Raw genomic sequence first — 16337 nt, forward strand, 5'->3', positions numbered from 1 at the left:
ATAAAAGTAAATCAGAACAGCTCCAACGACTAATATAGTTTTTCATCCAACGGTAATAGATCAATTCAAGGGGTACAAATTCAAGAGTAACAAAAACTATGAATCCAACTGTAGTAAAACTAAGAATCCAAAATAAGTTTTTCCATGATAATTTCATATGAAAAGGGCAAACTTAAAGTGTGATCGGACTAGCTATGCACAGAGGAGGGTTGGCTGAATCGCCTTTGTTGAGCACTAGCTAGATAGAATATGGATCTCTTCAATGAAAATACCTTGCTTTTAGTTAAGAGAGTTTTGGGTTAAGTGAGGTGTGGGATCATGGGTGAGAAGCTTTTCTTTTATGAAAGAAGATTTTTTTTTTTTAAAGATGTTCCTAATTTTTTTTTTTTTTTGAATTCCAGATGTTTCTAGTTTAAGTCATAAGGCGATAAGTTTAAGTAAATTTTAAAAATTAAAAATTAAATATCTATTAAATAATATTTATTTAACTTTTTAAAAACTCAACAAGATCCTAGTTTGCAAATTGTTTCAAAAGTGCCGATTACTCCCTATTGTTGTTGTCATGGGCCCTAATCGTTAATATGATGGTATCATACACTTAGGTGGCGTTTGGTACGGGGTAATATTTTAAAATTCTTAGGAATGTTTAAAGATTCTCATGTTTGGTTGCAAATTATGCTAAGGAATCAGATGCTAGTGGAATCCTTAAACCCCTCTCAGTAGAAATGTGGATTCCCTTTAAAACAGGTGGGAATCCAAATTCTCAAACTTAAAAGAAATTGTATTTTTTATAAATTGACAATTTTAACCCCTTTTCCTTATCATTTAAGAAATTAAGATAAACTATAAAACAAATTATCAATATCTTCTCTCTTGTCTTTATATTTTCCCACCAAAACAACATAAACAGGATAAATAACTCTGCTAATAGTTATTTTTGTATTATTCTTGTCATTTTGAAATGTTAGATCACAGTTTTAATGAATGTGTTGCTAATTGATAGTTTATATAATGTTTTTTTGATCTATTTAGAGTAAGATATTTTTTTAAAGGACTAATTAATAGTTTATATATATTTTTTCATTATTTATTTAAAGGAGGATTTTTTTTTAATGGGCTTGGTACTTCACATTCAAATCTAAGGACAAAATGGGAAAAACAAATAATTCATTTAAGATTCCTAGGAATACACCAAACATTATCATCTCACATTCCTGGGAATCTCCCAATAAAACCAAATATAGGAATAGCTACATTCCTAGGAATCACATTCCTGGGAATCTAGATGTCAGGAGTAATGTGGATTCCCCGTACCAAACGCCACATTATACTGTCAGGTCTTCTCATTGAATTGGACCAAAGTGGACCAAATAGGATTGAAGGGGATAGAATAGACCAAATGCATCAAATGGGACCGAATAGGACTAAAATAAAACTGTAAAAGACTGAATGGACTAAATAAGACCAAAATGGATATAATGGACCGAATAAAACTAAAGTGGACAGAATAGGACTGAAGTGGAAAAAAAGGACTGAATAGGTCAAATGTGGACCTAATAGGGCTGAGTAGGACCAAAGTAAACTGAATAAGACCAAATTGGACTGAATAGACCGAAGTGAACATAATGGACTGAATAGGACCAAAGTGGACCTAGTAAGACCAATGGACCGAATAGGACAGAATGAACTGCATGGAACAAATAGAACCAAAGTGGACCGAATAGGACCAAAGTGAATAAATTAGAAATGGATATAATGGACTGAATTGGACCAAAGTGGACCGAAGTACACAAGAAATATAAGAGAAATACGTTTGTAGTGGTAAAATGTAGTATAAAAATCAAATAAATAAGATTATGATGTTGTGAACCCTTCAAAGTGAGGTAGCAAATATAGGTATAGAATATATATATATATATATATATATATATATATATATTTATGTATGATCTTGATTTTTATTTATTTAATTCTTATTTAAACATGCAATCCATGCATCATATATAAATATAGGACATTCAATGTTTGGCACCTTGTTGTCAATTTGAGTTTCAATGTATTTAACATCATAAAAAATAGTGCGCACAGTTGTTATCGTAGTTGAATTTCTAATTTGATTGTATGGGCTCTACGCATATTTGGTATGTGAAGATTGGATGATCTTCTTGAATTTGGTCATGGTGTGTTTCTTCTTCTATATGTCTCATTAATGTTTCCACGACAGGTTTCCCATGACTTGAAACTTGAAACTACAATCACAATGTTGTTTAATTTTTTTTATGAGGGTTCTTGCTTTTATATAGATGCATGGGTTGAGTTTAGTCTAGTTCTTTCAATTATATATGAGTTTTAGAAGAGTAAGTCAGCTACACGTCCTTTACTACAAAGGAATTTGCATTGCATACAAACATGCTTTGGAAGCAAGTCAAGCCACACTAAGAAAAGCAATTCATAATGGGAGTCAAAATATAAGCTATGAAAAGCAATTCATAATGGGAGTCTAAATATAAGCTATGTATTGGGTATTAAAAGGAACGATTGACATTGGATTGGTTTTTGTCAAATAAATGAGAAATTAAAAAAATTAAAATTATTTGAAAAATTGTGAGGCTACCAAAGCTTATATGGCATAATAATGTTAGGGGTGAAAAACCCTTGGATTATTCGGTAACTAGTTCTAGTGTGTGGGATCAATTGTTCATAGGAGTTTGATTAATAATGAGGATTGTTGTATAGTATACTTTGTAACGTACAACTAATTTGAATGAAGTTCTTTTACGTCAAAAATCAAACAAAAAGTCAAACGTTTTCAGATATTATATACTAGTATTTTATAAATAAGATAATGGCAAAATTGAAAAATTGCCCATGAGGTTTTCTTTAGTATTATCAAAATTAAAAAAAAAAAAAAAAAAAAAAATTCAACTTGCCTGCACAAGCACAATTATCATTTAGCATCTTTTGAAAATTCAAGTGTTAAGTTTTGTTTGGGCTTATAGAACAACTTGAATATATCTTTTGATAGTGTTTATATTATAGATAGTAGATGATATTATTTACTATAATAATTTTTATATTTTACCCTTATTAAAAAAAATACCAAATTTTCTACCTTTAAACTTAAGCTCAAAAAGAAAAAGAAAAAGAAAAAGAAACCGCGGTCCAAGTCCAATTCCAAGCAAGCGCGGTTGAACAAAGATTTTGAAATGGTGAAAATGGCGGCATAAGCATAAATTAAATATTGCACCAACTTCTTCTTCTTCTTCTTCTTCATTTATTATTATAGAGTTCAAGCCATGCGCTCCACCAAGAAGCGAGCCTCCCCAGCCACAAGCTCTCTGCAACTTCAACTCCCCACGCCCAAAAAGCGGGTCGTTCTGAGTGACCTCACCAACTCGCCCGATGTTGGGTCGACTCGTAACTCGGAGGATTTTGCTCCCAACAAACCCAAATGCGAAAACAATGGCGCGTACCGCAATTCCAATTGTGAACTTGATGAACCCACAGAGGCGGAGACTGTGATTAGCTCCACCTCCACCTCCACGGATCTTGATCATTTCAATTCCAATTCTATACACAGTCATCTTCGTGCCCAGGAGGTTCAGCTTGCTTTTTGATTTTGATTTTTATAATTTATATGATTCCCAAGTGAAAAATAAGATTATTGAATTCATGGTTGGAGTTTGTGAGCTCAACTGCTTCTGGATTTTAGCTACTGCTTTTAATTGATGTTGTGCTTCTGGGACTTGATTTTGATTTTGATTTTGATTTTGAGTTTGTTCTGAGAAGTGGGTTTTCAATTTTACTTTTATTTGGTTTTCAAATTTTGGGATTGGTTCAGTGTTTTTTGAAGCTTAGGATTGTATTTTTGCTTGAATTTAAGTTTAAGTTCAGGCAGATGTTATTACATTCTATTTCAAAAATGGAGCTACTTTTGATATTCTGGGTTGAACTTGGGGTTTTGAGATTTCAACATGTTTTGTCGAATTGGTTATTGAGTTATTGAATTCAAATCGAAAACTAGTCTTTTGTTATTCATTTATTTGTTTTTTTTTTCTTTTTGTGAATTTTGATTTTGAGGTTGCCCGATTGATGTTAAGGCTTGTGGTTTTTATTTATTTATTAATATTTGATTTGAGACTTGAGATATGTTCACTGTTAAATTCAATTTGGAAGTTCTGTTTTCCTGTGTTAGGCTTTTATGAGTCCCTTCAGTTTGCTGTTTGTGAAAATGGAGGGAAATAAATTGTGCTTTTGTGTTGAATTGTTTGTTGCTTTATTATTGTTTCTTTCAGAAATATAAGGAAACATCAGCCTATATGGTTGAACTGGTTTTGGTTTTGGGAAAATTAGTCAATACTCCCGGATTAATGCTCTCTCGTTCCACATGAATGATGGGTCCACCATGAATTTAATTAATAAGATCTATTATTACGTGAAAGGAGAGAGCATTGTTCCCGAATAATTGATCTTTGGTTTGACTAGTCTTGTTATTTTTTTACTTTTGATTTCAAGGTTGCCAGCTTGTAGTTTTTGATTGATGTTTGATTTGAGACTTGAGATATGCTCTCTGTGTAATTCAATTTTGTGTTTATGAACTCAATTTGGATGTTTGGTTTTTCAGTTTTTGGCTTTTATGAGTATCTTCAGTTTGCTAAATGTGAAGATTGAGTGCAATAAATGTGAAGCAAATTAGGCTTTTGTGTTGAATTGTTTATTATTGTTTCTTTCAGAAATATATGGAAACATGGACCTATATGGTTGAGTTGGTTTTTTGTTGGGAAAATTATTCAATACTCCCAGAGCAATGCCCTCTCGTTTCACATGAATGATGGGTCCACCGTGAATTTAATTAATAAGACGGTCCTATTATTATGTGAGAGGAGGGAGCATTGCTACCGGAGTACTGAATAATTACTCTTTGGTTTGAGGTTAGATTTTGTTTTCTCTAGTAAAAGGACATCTAGTCTTAAATTCTAATCTGTATTTGCCTGTATTCGTCATTAGTAAGCACAATTGAACGTTAAATTGTTAATGATGATGTTGGTTGGTAATTCAGATGGAGGTGCACAGAAGGCCATTTCCTGATTACATGGAGACTGTTCAAAATGAAGTTTCTACATTTATGCGAGAAATTTTAGTGAACTGGTTGGTGGAGGTTGCAGAGGAATACAAGCTTGTCTCAGACACCATTTACCTCACAATATCATATATTGACAGATTCCTCTCTTCGAATGTTGTCAGCAAGAGCAAGATACAGCTTCTCGGTGTTTCATGCATGCTTAATGCCTCGTAAACAAATGAACCCATATTGTTCTATAATTTTTCCTAATATTTGCATGGGTTCTTATTCTTGAAATATTCACTGCTCCTGTCTTCATGGTGCAGACAGTATGAAGAGATCAGTCCTCCAAATGTTGAAGACTTTTGCTATATAACAGATAATTCATACACCAAGGAAGAGGTTTGATCTCTTTCAGACACCCTATTTTCTTCATTTACCTTGTAAAGCATGTGATTTTGTGCTCATTGTGCAGGTGATGGACATGGAGAGAGAAGTGCAAAAAATTTTGAACTTTGAGATGGGCATCCCTACAATAAAGAATTTTCTGAGGCAAGAATGCTGTAAAATGTTATTGGTCTGCCGCTTTTAGCCGGCCTTAAAATGTTATTTATTATGGCATCTTTGTTAATTGCTTACAATGTATTTGTTCTTGGTTCTTGCTTTTCCTTCCATACATGTGGCTAATATCTAGTACCTATTTGATAAACACTACATTGCTTGTTGGATTTCAGAATCTACACGAGAGCTGCTCAAGAGAATTGCAATGTAGGCTAACAACTTCACCCCAGTATTTCATTTTGTCATTTATTTCTTCAATCTTTAGTTACCAATTCTGTAATGTTTGTGCTTTCCAGTCATCAAATTTGCAATTTGAGTTATTGGGTTGTTATCTTGCGGAGCTAAGTTTGTTAGATTATAGATGTGTGCGGTTCTTACCATCAGTTGTTGCTGCATCGGCAATTTTTCTTACAAGATTCACAATCCAACCTGAGATGCATCCTTGGGTAAGAAAGTGTTTATTGTGTGCAAAGAAATGACTAACCTGAAAATCAGCAATTTTTTCTCATTGTGAATACTCTGATAAGTAAAGAGAATTTTTTTAAAAATTCAAAAAGCAAAGTAGTAACTTCATTGTTTGGTGTTTATTCTGATTTTAATTTGGGAAAAGACTTTTCAGTGAATTTAACCGGGGAGGGGGGGGGGGGGGGGAATGGTAGCATGCTAGGAATAAAAGAATAAAAGTGGGCTTAGACTATGTTATATCATAGATGATAAAATTGGTATTCTATATCATATTGAAGATTGTTTGAGACTCCAGAATTATCTGGAAAGTGTTTTCTATCAGGGATGGACAGTGAATTTGTTTTACATATTGTGCAGAGTTTGGCACTTCAGTGCTATACTGGTTATAGACCATTTGACTTGATGGAATGTGTCCTCACTCTTCATGACTTGCAAATAAATAGAAAAGGAAGCTCTTTACAAGCAGTGAGAGAGAAATACATGCAGCACAAGGTATTTTTACTTTATAAATATTAATTTAGTGATCTCATGATTGTAGCTTCCTTTGGAATTGTAGATTTTGTAATACTGTAAATGGCTGAAGTGAACTGGTTGGGTATGGGATGTGTTGGATTTCTTCCAGTGCTGTCTATATGCTATCCACAGATTCATTTGAGCTCAGTACACGAGATCACTGCTTTGTCGCAAATATTAATTTGATCATAACTGAGTGATATTTTATGATAACACTTATTTGACTTTCTTTGGCCTCATTTTCATAACAGTATAAATGCGTAGCATCATTGACTTCTCCCTCAGAAATCCCTGCATGTTATTTTGAGGTCATCAATGGATAGGCATCCCAACATTATGAATGGCGTCAACTTTGGAGCCAGAACTAGCCTTGTCATAGAATTCCTTTTACTTTCTCTTTTTGATACTTCCATTTTTGCTAAATTGGAGGGTGTAATAAAGGATAAAGCACATGCTGGTTAAGAGCTGCTCGGTTTGAAGTTGGCTTGTATTAGATTGCCTTAAGACATTGTGCTTCGAATGTTTAGCATCACAAGCAGAGCCATCATTGACTACCATCAGCCTTTTGGTTAGTACAGAGATTGATAATTCTGGGTTTGGAAAGACTTTGTACATTGTATGGAATTAAGTGATCTAGGAATATCTATGATTCAATGGGGCTTCTGCCTCCAATTGAAGCCTCAAATAGTTTTATTTTTGTATAGCCAAGTAAAAGATAACATTTTCTAAGGTGTCTTTTTGTTTAGGCTGCATTGGTAAGACTATTATAAATAGATTTTGAATTTTTACAAAATGAATGTTAATGCATTCTTCTAAGAAATAACGTTTGGCATCATGCTGAGTTTTATTAGCATCTTTAATATTATCTGTGAAATCAAATGTTCCTCTCTTTGTAGTATATTTCTTTTAAGTCAAGCCACGTTTATTCCTAAAAATTTTCACAAATTCTGTCAGACTGAAACATTCATAAATCGTTTTTGCTTACTTGGGATATAAAAAAGTGTTCATATTGTCTTTGTTTGTTAGGGAAGAAAAAAACGTTTTCAAATGTTAAGGTCATGTCAAGAAAGTTTTCCTTTTTATAATTGGGTATTTTACATGGTAAATGGTGTTTATTTTCTTAAAATGATGATTTTTTTTTTCTGCTTCAGCCTTCTAGCTTCACAGAAATCGTTGGTTTCGACGAACAAAACAATGGACTTTTCCAAGGTCTTAGAAGTTCTAGAGTTACTGTAGGCTTATAGTTGGATATCCAATACTTTTTTCTTGGATTCCAAGTTCAACCCATAAACTCAGCTGATTGGAAATTCGTTTCCAACTAAATTCTAAAAAAAAAAAAAAAAAAAAAACTTCAAAACTTTAGCTAAAATCAATGTTGACTTCATCTAGGAATGTCCTTTTGATACGATTTAAATAAATACAATTTGAAGTCTAAAAAAAAATGTGACTTTAAAAATTTGTATATAACTGAAATTTTTTTTTAAAAAAGGTAACTTAAAAACCTATGAATCAATATTAAAAATAAAAATAACTCAAAATAATCCTTCCACAAATTATATCAGAAAATCAGAGTATGTTTCTTTCTGGAAGATTAATTACAGGCAATGTCTTTGTAACTTTTGAACTTATGCACTATTTAGAACATAAGAAGGAAGGAAGGGAGGGTTTTGTGGCAATAAAGTTGGATATGAGTAAAGCATATGATAAGATGGAATGGGGTTTTATCAAACAAGTGATGGAAAAAATGGCCTTCCATGAAAAATGTGGCATTGCATTACTACTGTATCTTACTCTATCTTCATTAATGGTGTTGCTTATGGTAGTATTATTCCTACTAGGGGTCTCCGTCAAGGAGACCCAATTTTACCTTATATCTTTCTATTGTGTGCAGATGGTTTTTCCTCCCTTATTAATTATGCTGCCAAGAATCAAAGAATTAGTGGAGTATCAATATGTAGAGGTAGTCCCAAGATCACACATCTGTTTTTTGCAGATGACAGTTTATTGTTTTGTAAAGCAAATAGACAAGAATGCCAAAATCTTATTGATATTCTTCAGCTATATGAAGTTGCCTCGAGTCAGAAAATCAATGCAGATAAATCGTCAGTCTTTTCAGTACTAATTCCCCTGATGATAGAAGATGTGAAGTGTTGAATATGCTGGGTCCAATGCAAGATACCCGACATAAAAAATACCTTGGCCTACCCTTAATCATTGGCAAGTCAAAAGTTGAAATATTTGCTGAAATTAAAGAGAGGGTGGAGAAAAAAATTATCGGGGTGGAAGGAGAAAATTCTATCAGTGGGTGGCCGAGAGATCCTTATTAAAGCTGTAGCTCAAGCAATTCCAACATACACTATGAGTTGTTTCCAGATCCCAAAGAGTCTTTGTGATAAGATTGAAGGTATGATGAGGAAGTTTTGGTGGGGTCAAAGGGGTCAAGAATCAAAAATTGCTTGGGTTAGCTGGAAGAAAATGTGTAAGTCAAAGTTGAATTGAGGAATGAGTTTCAGAAATTTACAGGCTTTCAACCATGCTATGCTAGCAAAGCAAGGTTGGAGGTTGATCTCGAATCCTAACTCTCTGGTGGCCTAAATCTACAAAGCGAAATATTATCCGCAAGGTGATTTTTTAGAGCAAAACTTGGATCCAACCCTTCCTATACTTGGAAAAGCATCTTCAATGGGTTGGAAGTTGTGAAGACAGGTATACGGTGGCGAGTTGGCAATGGCAATAGGATTCATATTTGGGAGCATAAGTGGCTGCCTACTCCAACAACGTACAAAGTAATCTCCCCCCAAAGCCCTTTGATGAGTATCCTAGGGTCTCGACATTGATTGATAAAGACACGAGGGGGTGGAAAGGTGATGTAGTAAGATCTCTATTTTTTGCCTTTTGAAGCAAGAACTATTATGAATATTCCCCTCTGCCATAACCTTCCTGAAGACCAAATCATATGGGTAGGTAATAAAAAGGGAGAATTCAGTGTAAAAAGTGTTTATTATGTTGCTGTTGGGGTACTAGAGACAATGGAGGAAGGTGAAAGTTCTTCGGGTGATCCTTGGAGTCCTTTTTGGAAGAAGCTATGGCACTTAAACATCCCTCCTAAGGTGCGTATATTTGCTTGGAAAATGTGTATGAATTCTCTTCCTTCCTTTGTGAACTTGAAAAGAAGAGGAGTTAATCTATGTGAAATGTGGCTGGCTTGTGGGAAGGAGCTTGAATCAACTCTCCATGCCCTTGTCAAGTGTGAAGTGGCTAAAAGAGTGTGGAGATGTTGGGTGAATGGTCCTGTTGATTTGCTGACTGTAAATATGGATATTATAGATATTGCAATGAAATTTTTTGAATCTAGTACGTCTCAAGATTTGGAGTTATTCTTTGGAGTAGCATGGGCAATATGGTATAACAGGAATAAAATTGTGCACAAGTCCTCATGTCAGCTTCCTAATCATATTTGGAGTTTTGCTAGAAAATAAATTCTTGAATTTAAGAGTGCCTCAATAGCTTGCTCTCAACGTTTGGCTCGGACAGAAAAGAAGTGGGCAGTGCCTCCTCCAGGAGTTTTTAAGATCAATGTTGATGGTACTACATCTGAAAATGGGAGAAACTCAAGTGTGGGAGTTGTAATAAGAGATGCTACTGATACTGTTCATGTTGCTTGTTGTAAATACCTTCAGGGACAATACTCGGTGGAAGAAGTTGAAGCGTTGGCTATGGAGTGTGGTCTAATTCTTGCCAAAGAGCAGAAGCTATCTCAAATCATCTTGGAATTTGATGCATTGACTGCTGTTAATTGTGTCTCAGCAGCTGAAACAAATGGCTGTCTTGGTCATGTGTATCAAGGAATTCTTAGTTTGCTTTCTTCTTTTAGTAGCTGGAAAATCAAGCATGTAAAAAGAGATTACAACAGGCCAGCTCATGAGCTTGCACAGTATGCAAGGCAAAAGGACGAGTCTCATGTCTGGAAGGGAGTTTGTCCTCCTATGGTGGTTCACGTTGTTCAAGAAGATTGTATTTAGTTTGCATTGTGTTGAGCTTTTCTCTTTTACTTAGTTGTACTCCCTTTCCTGTTTGGCAATGAAATTTTTCCAGTTGCTTTGTCAAAATAAAAAAAATAAAAAATAAAAAAACAAAAAGGGGAATTTGATTTAGTTGCAAAAACACGTCCTAGAGTTTCAATCCTTCCTTAAAATTCCATAAGGTTTCTCTATTTGTCAAACTGACCTCTAAAACTAACTTTTGTTAGCTTTTATGAATGAAAAAAATCACGCGACCATCATATAATTACATTAAAAGAAGACTTACCAATTGATCCATGTTATTCCTTAGGTAATAGTCACGTGATTTTTAAGCTCATAAGAGCCCGAAAAAATTAGTCACTGTAGGGACACAATTTCACCTAAGCCCACAAATGGGAAGGGGATAGGCCCAAAGAGCGCAATACAATGAATTTGTAGAGAATGAGCTAGAAATATAGGTTTTAATGAGTTTAGTTAACAATAACGTTGGGCTAAAATCACAATAGGAGGAAGCTGGAATAATTTGTATAGTGAAAACTGTCCTTGGACTTAAACTGAGGAGGTTGGTTCTTATATTTCACTCTCTTAAGGACAAATTACAGATGTTGTTCTTGAGTCTATAGTATTTTCTTTTTCTACCTCCTTCCTTTAATCCCCCTTCTCCGGGACCTTCTTCTATCTTATACTTCCTTCTTTCTCTCATTTCCGCTCTCCACGTGTAAGTCTAGACAGCTAACATTGATACTTGTCCCATCATCACCTTTCTGAAGTCTTTAGGTAATAGCTGTAAGGCTGAAAATCACTGTTCAGATATCACTTTCTCATTAATGCGGCAAGAGATTTGGATACAGAGCATTCAATGCGGTGGTAACAACTTTCTCTTAGATATTTCATAACTGTTCCTACATTCTGTGCCCACATGAAACATATTTTCTTCAACAAGACCTCCCAGAAGATCATTCTGGACAACATGATGTACCATCTGATCTTTACATCGCTTAGCCGAGGAGACACCCCTCCTTGGATTACCTCCCTTAGTTTCCTTGGTCACAATTTGCTTGTGGATCTCTAGGTCTGACATCTTCATTACTATTAATCTGTCCTTGGACAAGTGAACAACCTCGGACAAAACCCATGGCCTAAAATGCATTTTGGGAATTTTATCCCTACAATAGCCCCTTAAAACTTCATTTTTCTCTCATATCCGAGGAGAAAATCGGGGTTTCGATCCAGTACAATTGCTTTTACACGCTTCCTTAACCTCCACACGTGAGAATGTCATCTCTTGCGTTCTGTAACTTTTTCTTATGCCTCAGAGCCCGTGACGCCTCATTAAATGCTCCAGGCGGCGCTCTATCCTCCGCATTCTACAATGGGATGTAGATCCTACGGTTAGAATTTCTTCTTGAATTTTGAGCGGAATAACTCCTACTCAATCCCACCTCCTATATAAAGCGGCTGGGAGATCACAATTTTCCTTTACTTTAAAAATTTGTTATCCCCTAAGAATTTTCGAACTCTCCTGCTTCCAAGAATCCTCCACTTCCCTAACTCTCAAGAAGTTCTTGAAGTGTCACCAATTCTTTTTCTCGTAAGTTTTCATGCTCCTAGGTTCTTTTCTCCTCGGCCGCTCTTCTTGACCTCCTGACCTTTATACATTTTTCAAAATCATTTTCTTTAATTTGTTCAAATGGGTAGATTCAAAGACCTAGTAGACACTCCCGCTGATATAGAGGGCTTTAAAGCCAAATACCACATCCCACAGGGAGTTGCCCTAAGGTATTGTGCCTTAAATCAGATAGTTACTGATAGGAAAGAAGGGGAGATCGTTATTCCTATGATCGCTCATAGAAGGAGGAATGATGCTTCCCATGGGCAGTGTAACTCGAGACTACCTGTACAACCATAGGGTGTGCCCTCACTAGTGCGAGCCCAATGTATTTAGAAGTTTAGGTAGCGTCAATGCTCTCAACGAGCAAATGGGTGGGACTCATATGGCACGACGTCGTCCATATGTACGAGTGTCACTCACTCATTAACTCGGGGTATTATCTCAAGTCTAGGTCCAGCATTGTTAGGCTTATATCGTGTCTTCCCAAGTCCAACAATGGCATGAAAGACGACTACCTAATCACCTCCAGAGAGTGGCACGACGGTCTTCACTGCCCAATTCGGGAGGGAAAGCCAGGTGGGGTACCCTGGGATTAGGTCCCTTAGCCCGGGATTTAGTTCTCTTAGCTTTGTTGTTCATTTTTTTTTACATTCATTTCCTTTTGATGGTGGACTTTATTGATCTGATTGTGATTTGATCCTCGGTTGTTTTTGCAAACAAAAAACACATAGTGCCTTGCTTAAGCTTGATCAACATCAAAGACCTCAACAGAGTCTTAAAGTCCGAGGTGTTCGTGAGTAAGGACGGGCAGTTGAGGGCGGTCCACCTCATCTTGGGCTTTGAATCGATATCAGACGTCTTCCAGGACGTGGGTCAAGCAATTACAGTAGGCGACCCTAGGCGCCGAAGGATAGACGTTTCCAAACCTGGATTTCTTGCCCGAGAGGACGTTGTGCTCGACAAGTTACCTCCCCCTCTTGTTCGCCCTGAAGTAGCAGCTCTAAGGGAAGAATCCATTTCTTCACGCCTTTCACTCGAGGAGGAAATAGATCAATTCCAACTCAAAAAGAAGAAGAGGTGCAAGTTGATCCCATCAACCTCTCGGATTCTGAGGGCGAGCTTGATAGATCCTCAGCAGCTCGTTTCCCTCAATTGATAATCGTCGAGGTAAACAGTGATTCTAAAGAGGAAGAATCAATGGCTTTGAATCCAAGGAAGGGCTTGAAGGACCTCATGGCTGCGAGGCACAAGAGGTCATCATCCAAAGAGGCCCCTAAACCCCAACTACCACTCACCCTCCCCCTTACCCTTCTTCTCCTACAACCACAACTGGCCTGCTTCCCATAGCCAATTTGAAGAAGAAAATGAAGGAGTAGGAAGTGGAGGAGGGTGAGATGGTCCCTCAAAAAGAGGCCAAGCAACAAAAGATGGCCAAGGATAAACGGGTCTCTCCTATGGACAATAGGGAGGACCTATCTGCAGCCGAGGTGCGACAACAATGCGTTTGGGATCCTCGACTAGAATTAGAGGGCGTTGCTATCCCATGGAATTCCTCCATTAGAGAATTCTAGAGAGGGCACTCCGCCTACATTGCTGAAGCTTTGGAGCAGCCCATCCTTCTGCCAAAAGACATGGATGCTCTGAAGCACATGAGGCAGCAAGACCTCTTCATGTCACTGAAGAGGGATCTTGCCATGGTAAATTTTACTATTGTATCTATTAGATAAATGCTAGGGCATTCTTTTCATTCTTTATTCTCTTACCTGCTCTCTTTTTCTCCTTCATGGGACACCTCTGCCATTTTTATGCAGGCAATCCAAGAAGTTTTTATAGTCGAGGAGTGGGTCAAGGACGCTCGGAAGGAGACCCAGGCTGAGGCCCAACTCCACGCTTAGACTATCGAGGCCTTGGGAGCCACGAAGTAGAACCAAGAGCTGGCCAACAAGTTGATTGCTAAGGAGAGGGCGCGACAGAGCGCAGCATCTAGCTTAAAGGGTGCTCAGGACCAGGCTGAAGATTAGTGCAAATAGCTTCATCTTAGAGAAATAGATCTGGCCACACAAAAGCAGCTGGTTCCAGACCTTAAAGATGATTTGGAGAAGGCCAAAGCTGCCACTCGGGTGGCCGCGGAAGCCGCGGAAGCCGCAAGGTAAGCATCTTACAACCTCGAGGTGGAAGAACCTGAGATTCGGTTGGCTGAGGAGCTGGCCGAGGTGTGCAGGGATTACTGCAAGGAGACGTGGGAAAAGACCTATGACCTTGCAGGGGTCCCTGCTTCCTCAGAGTGGAGGCAGGCTGGGAGTGTTTACTACCCTCCCAACATCTGAAAAGTCCCAGCTGCCCCTACTCCCTCTCTTGCCATTGCCCCTGAATCCTCTGAGCAACTCCTGACTGCGCAAGCTATTCCTCCCCTCACTGAGACTTCCAAAGGATCCAGCCAAGCTGGTGATCAAATCCAAGGGGCTGAGGTGAACAAGGATAAAGGCAAGGGCAAGGAGGTCAAACCTCCCTCAAAGGCTAAGGACGCTGCTAAGGCCAAAAATGCTGCCAAGATCCTTGATGCTGCAATTAAAGCGAAAGAGGCAGAGGCCAAATCCAAAGAGGCTGACCCCAAGGCCAAAGATGCTGCCAAGGTCCCTGATGCTGTAGCTAAAGTGAAGGAGACAGAGGCCAAATCCAAAGAGGCTGACCCCAAGGCCAAAGATGATCCTACCCTTCAAACGCGCAAGAAAGAAGACCCTCCTCCTCCAACCAAAAACTAGCTTTTAGGGTTTTATTTACTACATTTTTTTTTTTAATTGTACAAGTAGACCTTTATAAGTAAACTGCCTTTTCCCAAGGCTTAAATTAATGAAGATGACAAGTTTTTCTTTCATGTTTATGATGTTTATATCTTTTCCTTATACAGTTTCTATTTTACTTAGTACTTACTTAGCAGGACAATGAGATATGCCCCACTTTGATATCTACATAAGTGGTAATACTAAGTCAATAACAATAGTAAAACACACTTTTAACTTTGTAATCCATACATCACAACAGAGCAACCATCCACATCATTCCCCATAAGCCTAAAGATCTTGAGGAAGTAATCAGATATTGACCAGGTGATAGATATATTTGATATACTTACAAATGCTTTAAGTGATGCTCATGAACTTCCATTTGTCCAGATCACTGTTGTAGAAATCTCCAAGGTATATGATCCGAGGAGCCAAACGTAACCAAGATCAATTTCAACACTTAGAAATATGTTGAAAAATATCAATTTATCCAAGGTATGTAGTCTGAGGAGCCAGACATAACCAAGATTCTGTTTGATATTTAGAAAAGTTAACCTAAAGTATTAATTTATCCAAAGTATTAATTTACCCAAAGTAGGTGGTCCAGGGAACCAAATATAACTACGGTTCTGTTTAACATTTAGAGAAATAATGAAATATATCAATTTTTCCAAGATATGTGGTCCGAGGAGTTAGGCGTAGCCAATGTTCTGTTTGATACTTAGAAAAGTTAATCTGAAGTATTAATTTACCCAAAGTAGGTGGTCCAGGGAACTAGACATAACTAAGGTTCTGTTTAACACTTATAGAAATAATGGAAAATATCAATTTTCACAAGGTATGTGGTCCGAGGAGCCAAGCATAGCTAAGGTTTTGTTTGATACTATGAAAAGTTAACCTGAAGTATTAATTTACCTGAAGTAGGTGGTCTAGGGAACCAGACATAACTAAGGTTCTGTTTAACACTTAGAGAAATAATGGAAGATATCAATTTTCCTAAGGTATATGGTCCGAGGAGCCAAGCATAGCCAATGTTCTGTTTGATACTTAGAAAAGAAATGAATGTAACGCATGAAGTAATAGGCGATATATAATAGAAAAAACTTTCATTAATAATAATACCTTCGCAAGTTATTTACATTCCAAGGACGTGATACAACATTTTCATCTAGGTCATCAAGATAATAAGCCCCTATTCCAGCTACCAAGGTGGTGCGGTATCACCCTTCCCAGTTTGGGCCTAATTTTCCCCAAGCTGGATTTTTCGCAGTACCCAAAAACCTTCCTTAATACCAAATCCCCTGGCACCGGTGGTCTTA

At 37.0% G+C, this 16337-nt stretch overlaps 1 protein-coding gene across 1 annotated transcript; it reads left to right on the forward strand.

The window, feature by feature from the left end:
- The first annotated feature begins 3209 nt into the window (after positions 1-3209).
- On the forward strand, positions 3210-7433 carry LOC142643637 (cyclin-A3-4-like). Its single transcript, XM_075818337.1, has 8 exons — positions 3210-3599; positions 5060-5292; positions 5389-5464; positions 5538-5614; positions 5797-5830; positions 5920-6069; positions 6446-6580; positions 6853-7433. The coding sequence occupies exons 1-8, from the start codon at positions 3297-3299 to the stop codon at positions 6922-6924; spliced, it is 1080 nt and encodes a 359-aa protein (XP_075674452.1). The 5' UTR covers positions 3210-3296; the 3' UTR covers positions 6925-7433.
- Positions 7434-16337: the final 8904 nt, after the last annotated feature.

The sequence above is a fragment of the Castanea sativa genome, chromosome 7 (assembly GCF_040712315.1).
Source record: "Castanea sativa cultivar Marrone di Chiusa Pesio chromosome 7, ASM4071231v1".
NCBI classification, from domain to species: Eukaryota; Viridiplantae; Streptophyta; class Magnoliopsida; order Fagales; family Fagaceae; genus Castanea; species Castanea sativa.

What these genes read in the sequence shown, in the direction of transcription:
- LOC142643637 (XM_075818337.1), top strand. Translation starts at nt 3,297, where the DNA reads ATGCGCTCCACCAAGAAGCGAGCCTCCCCAGCCACAAGCTCTCTGCAA. An exon ending in ATTCATACACCAAGGAAGAG is followed by an intron (nt 5,465 to 5,537) that starts GTTTGATCTCTT and finishes CTCATTGTGCAG; the next exon opens with GTGATGGACATGGAGAGAGA. An exon ending in CTGCTCAAGAGAATTGCAAT is followed by an intron (nt 5,831 to 5,919) that starts GTAGGCTAACAA and finishes TGTGCTTTCCAG; the next exon opens with TCATCAAATTTGCAATTTGA.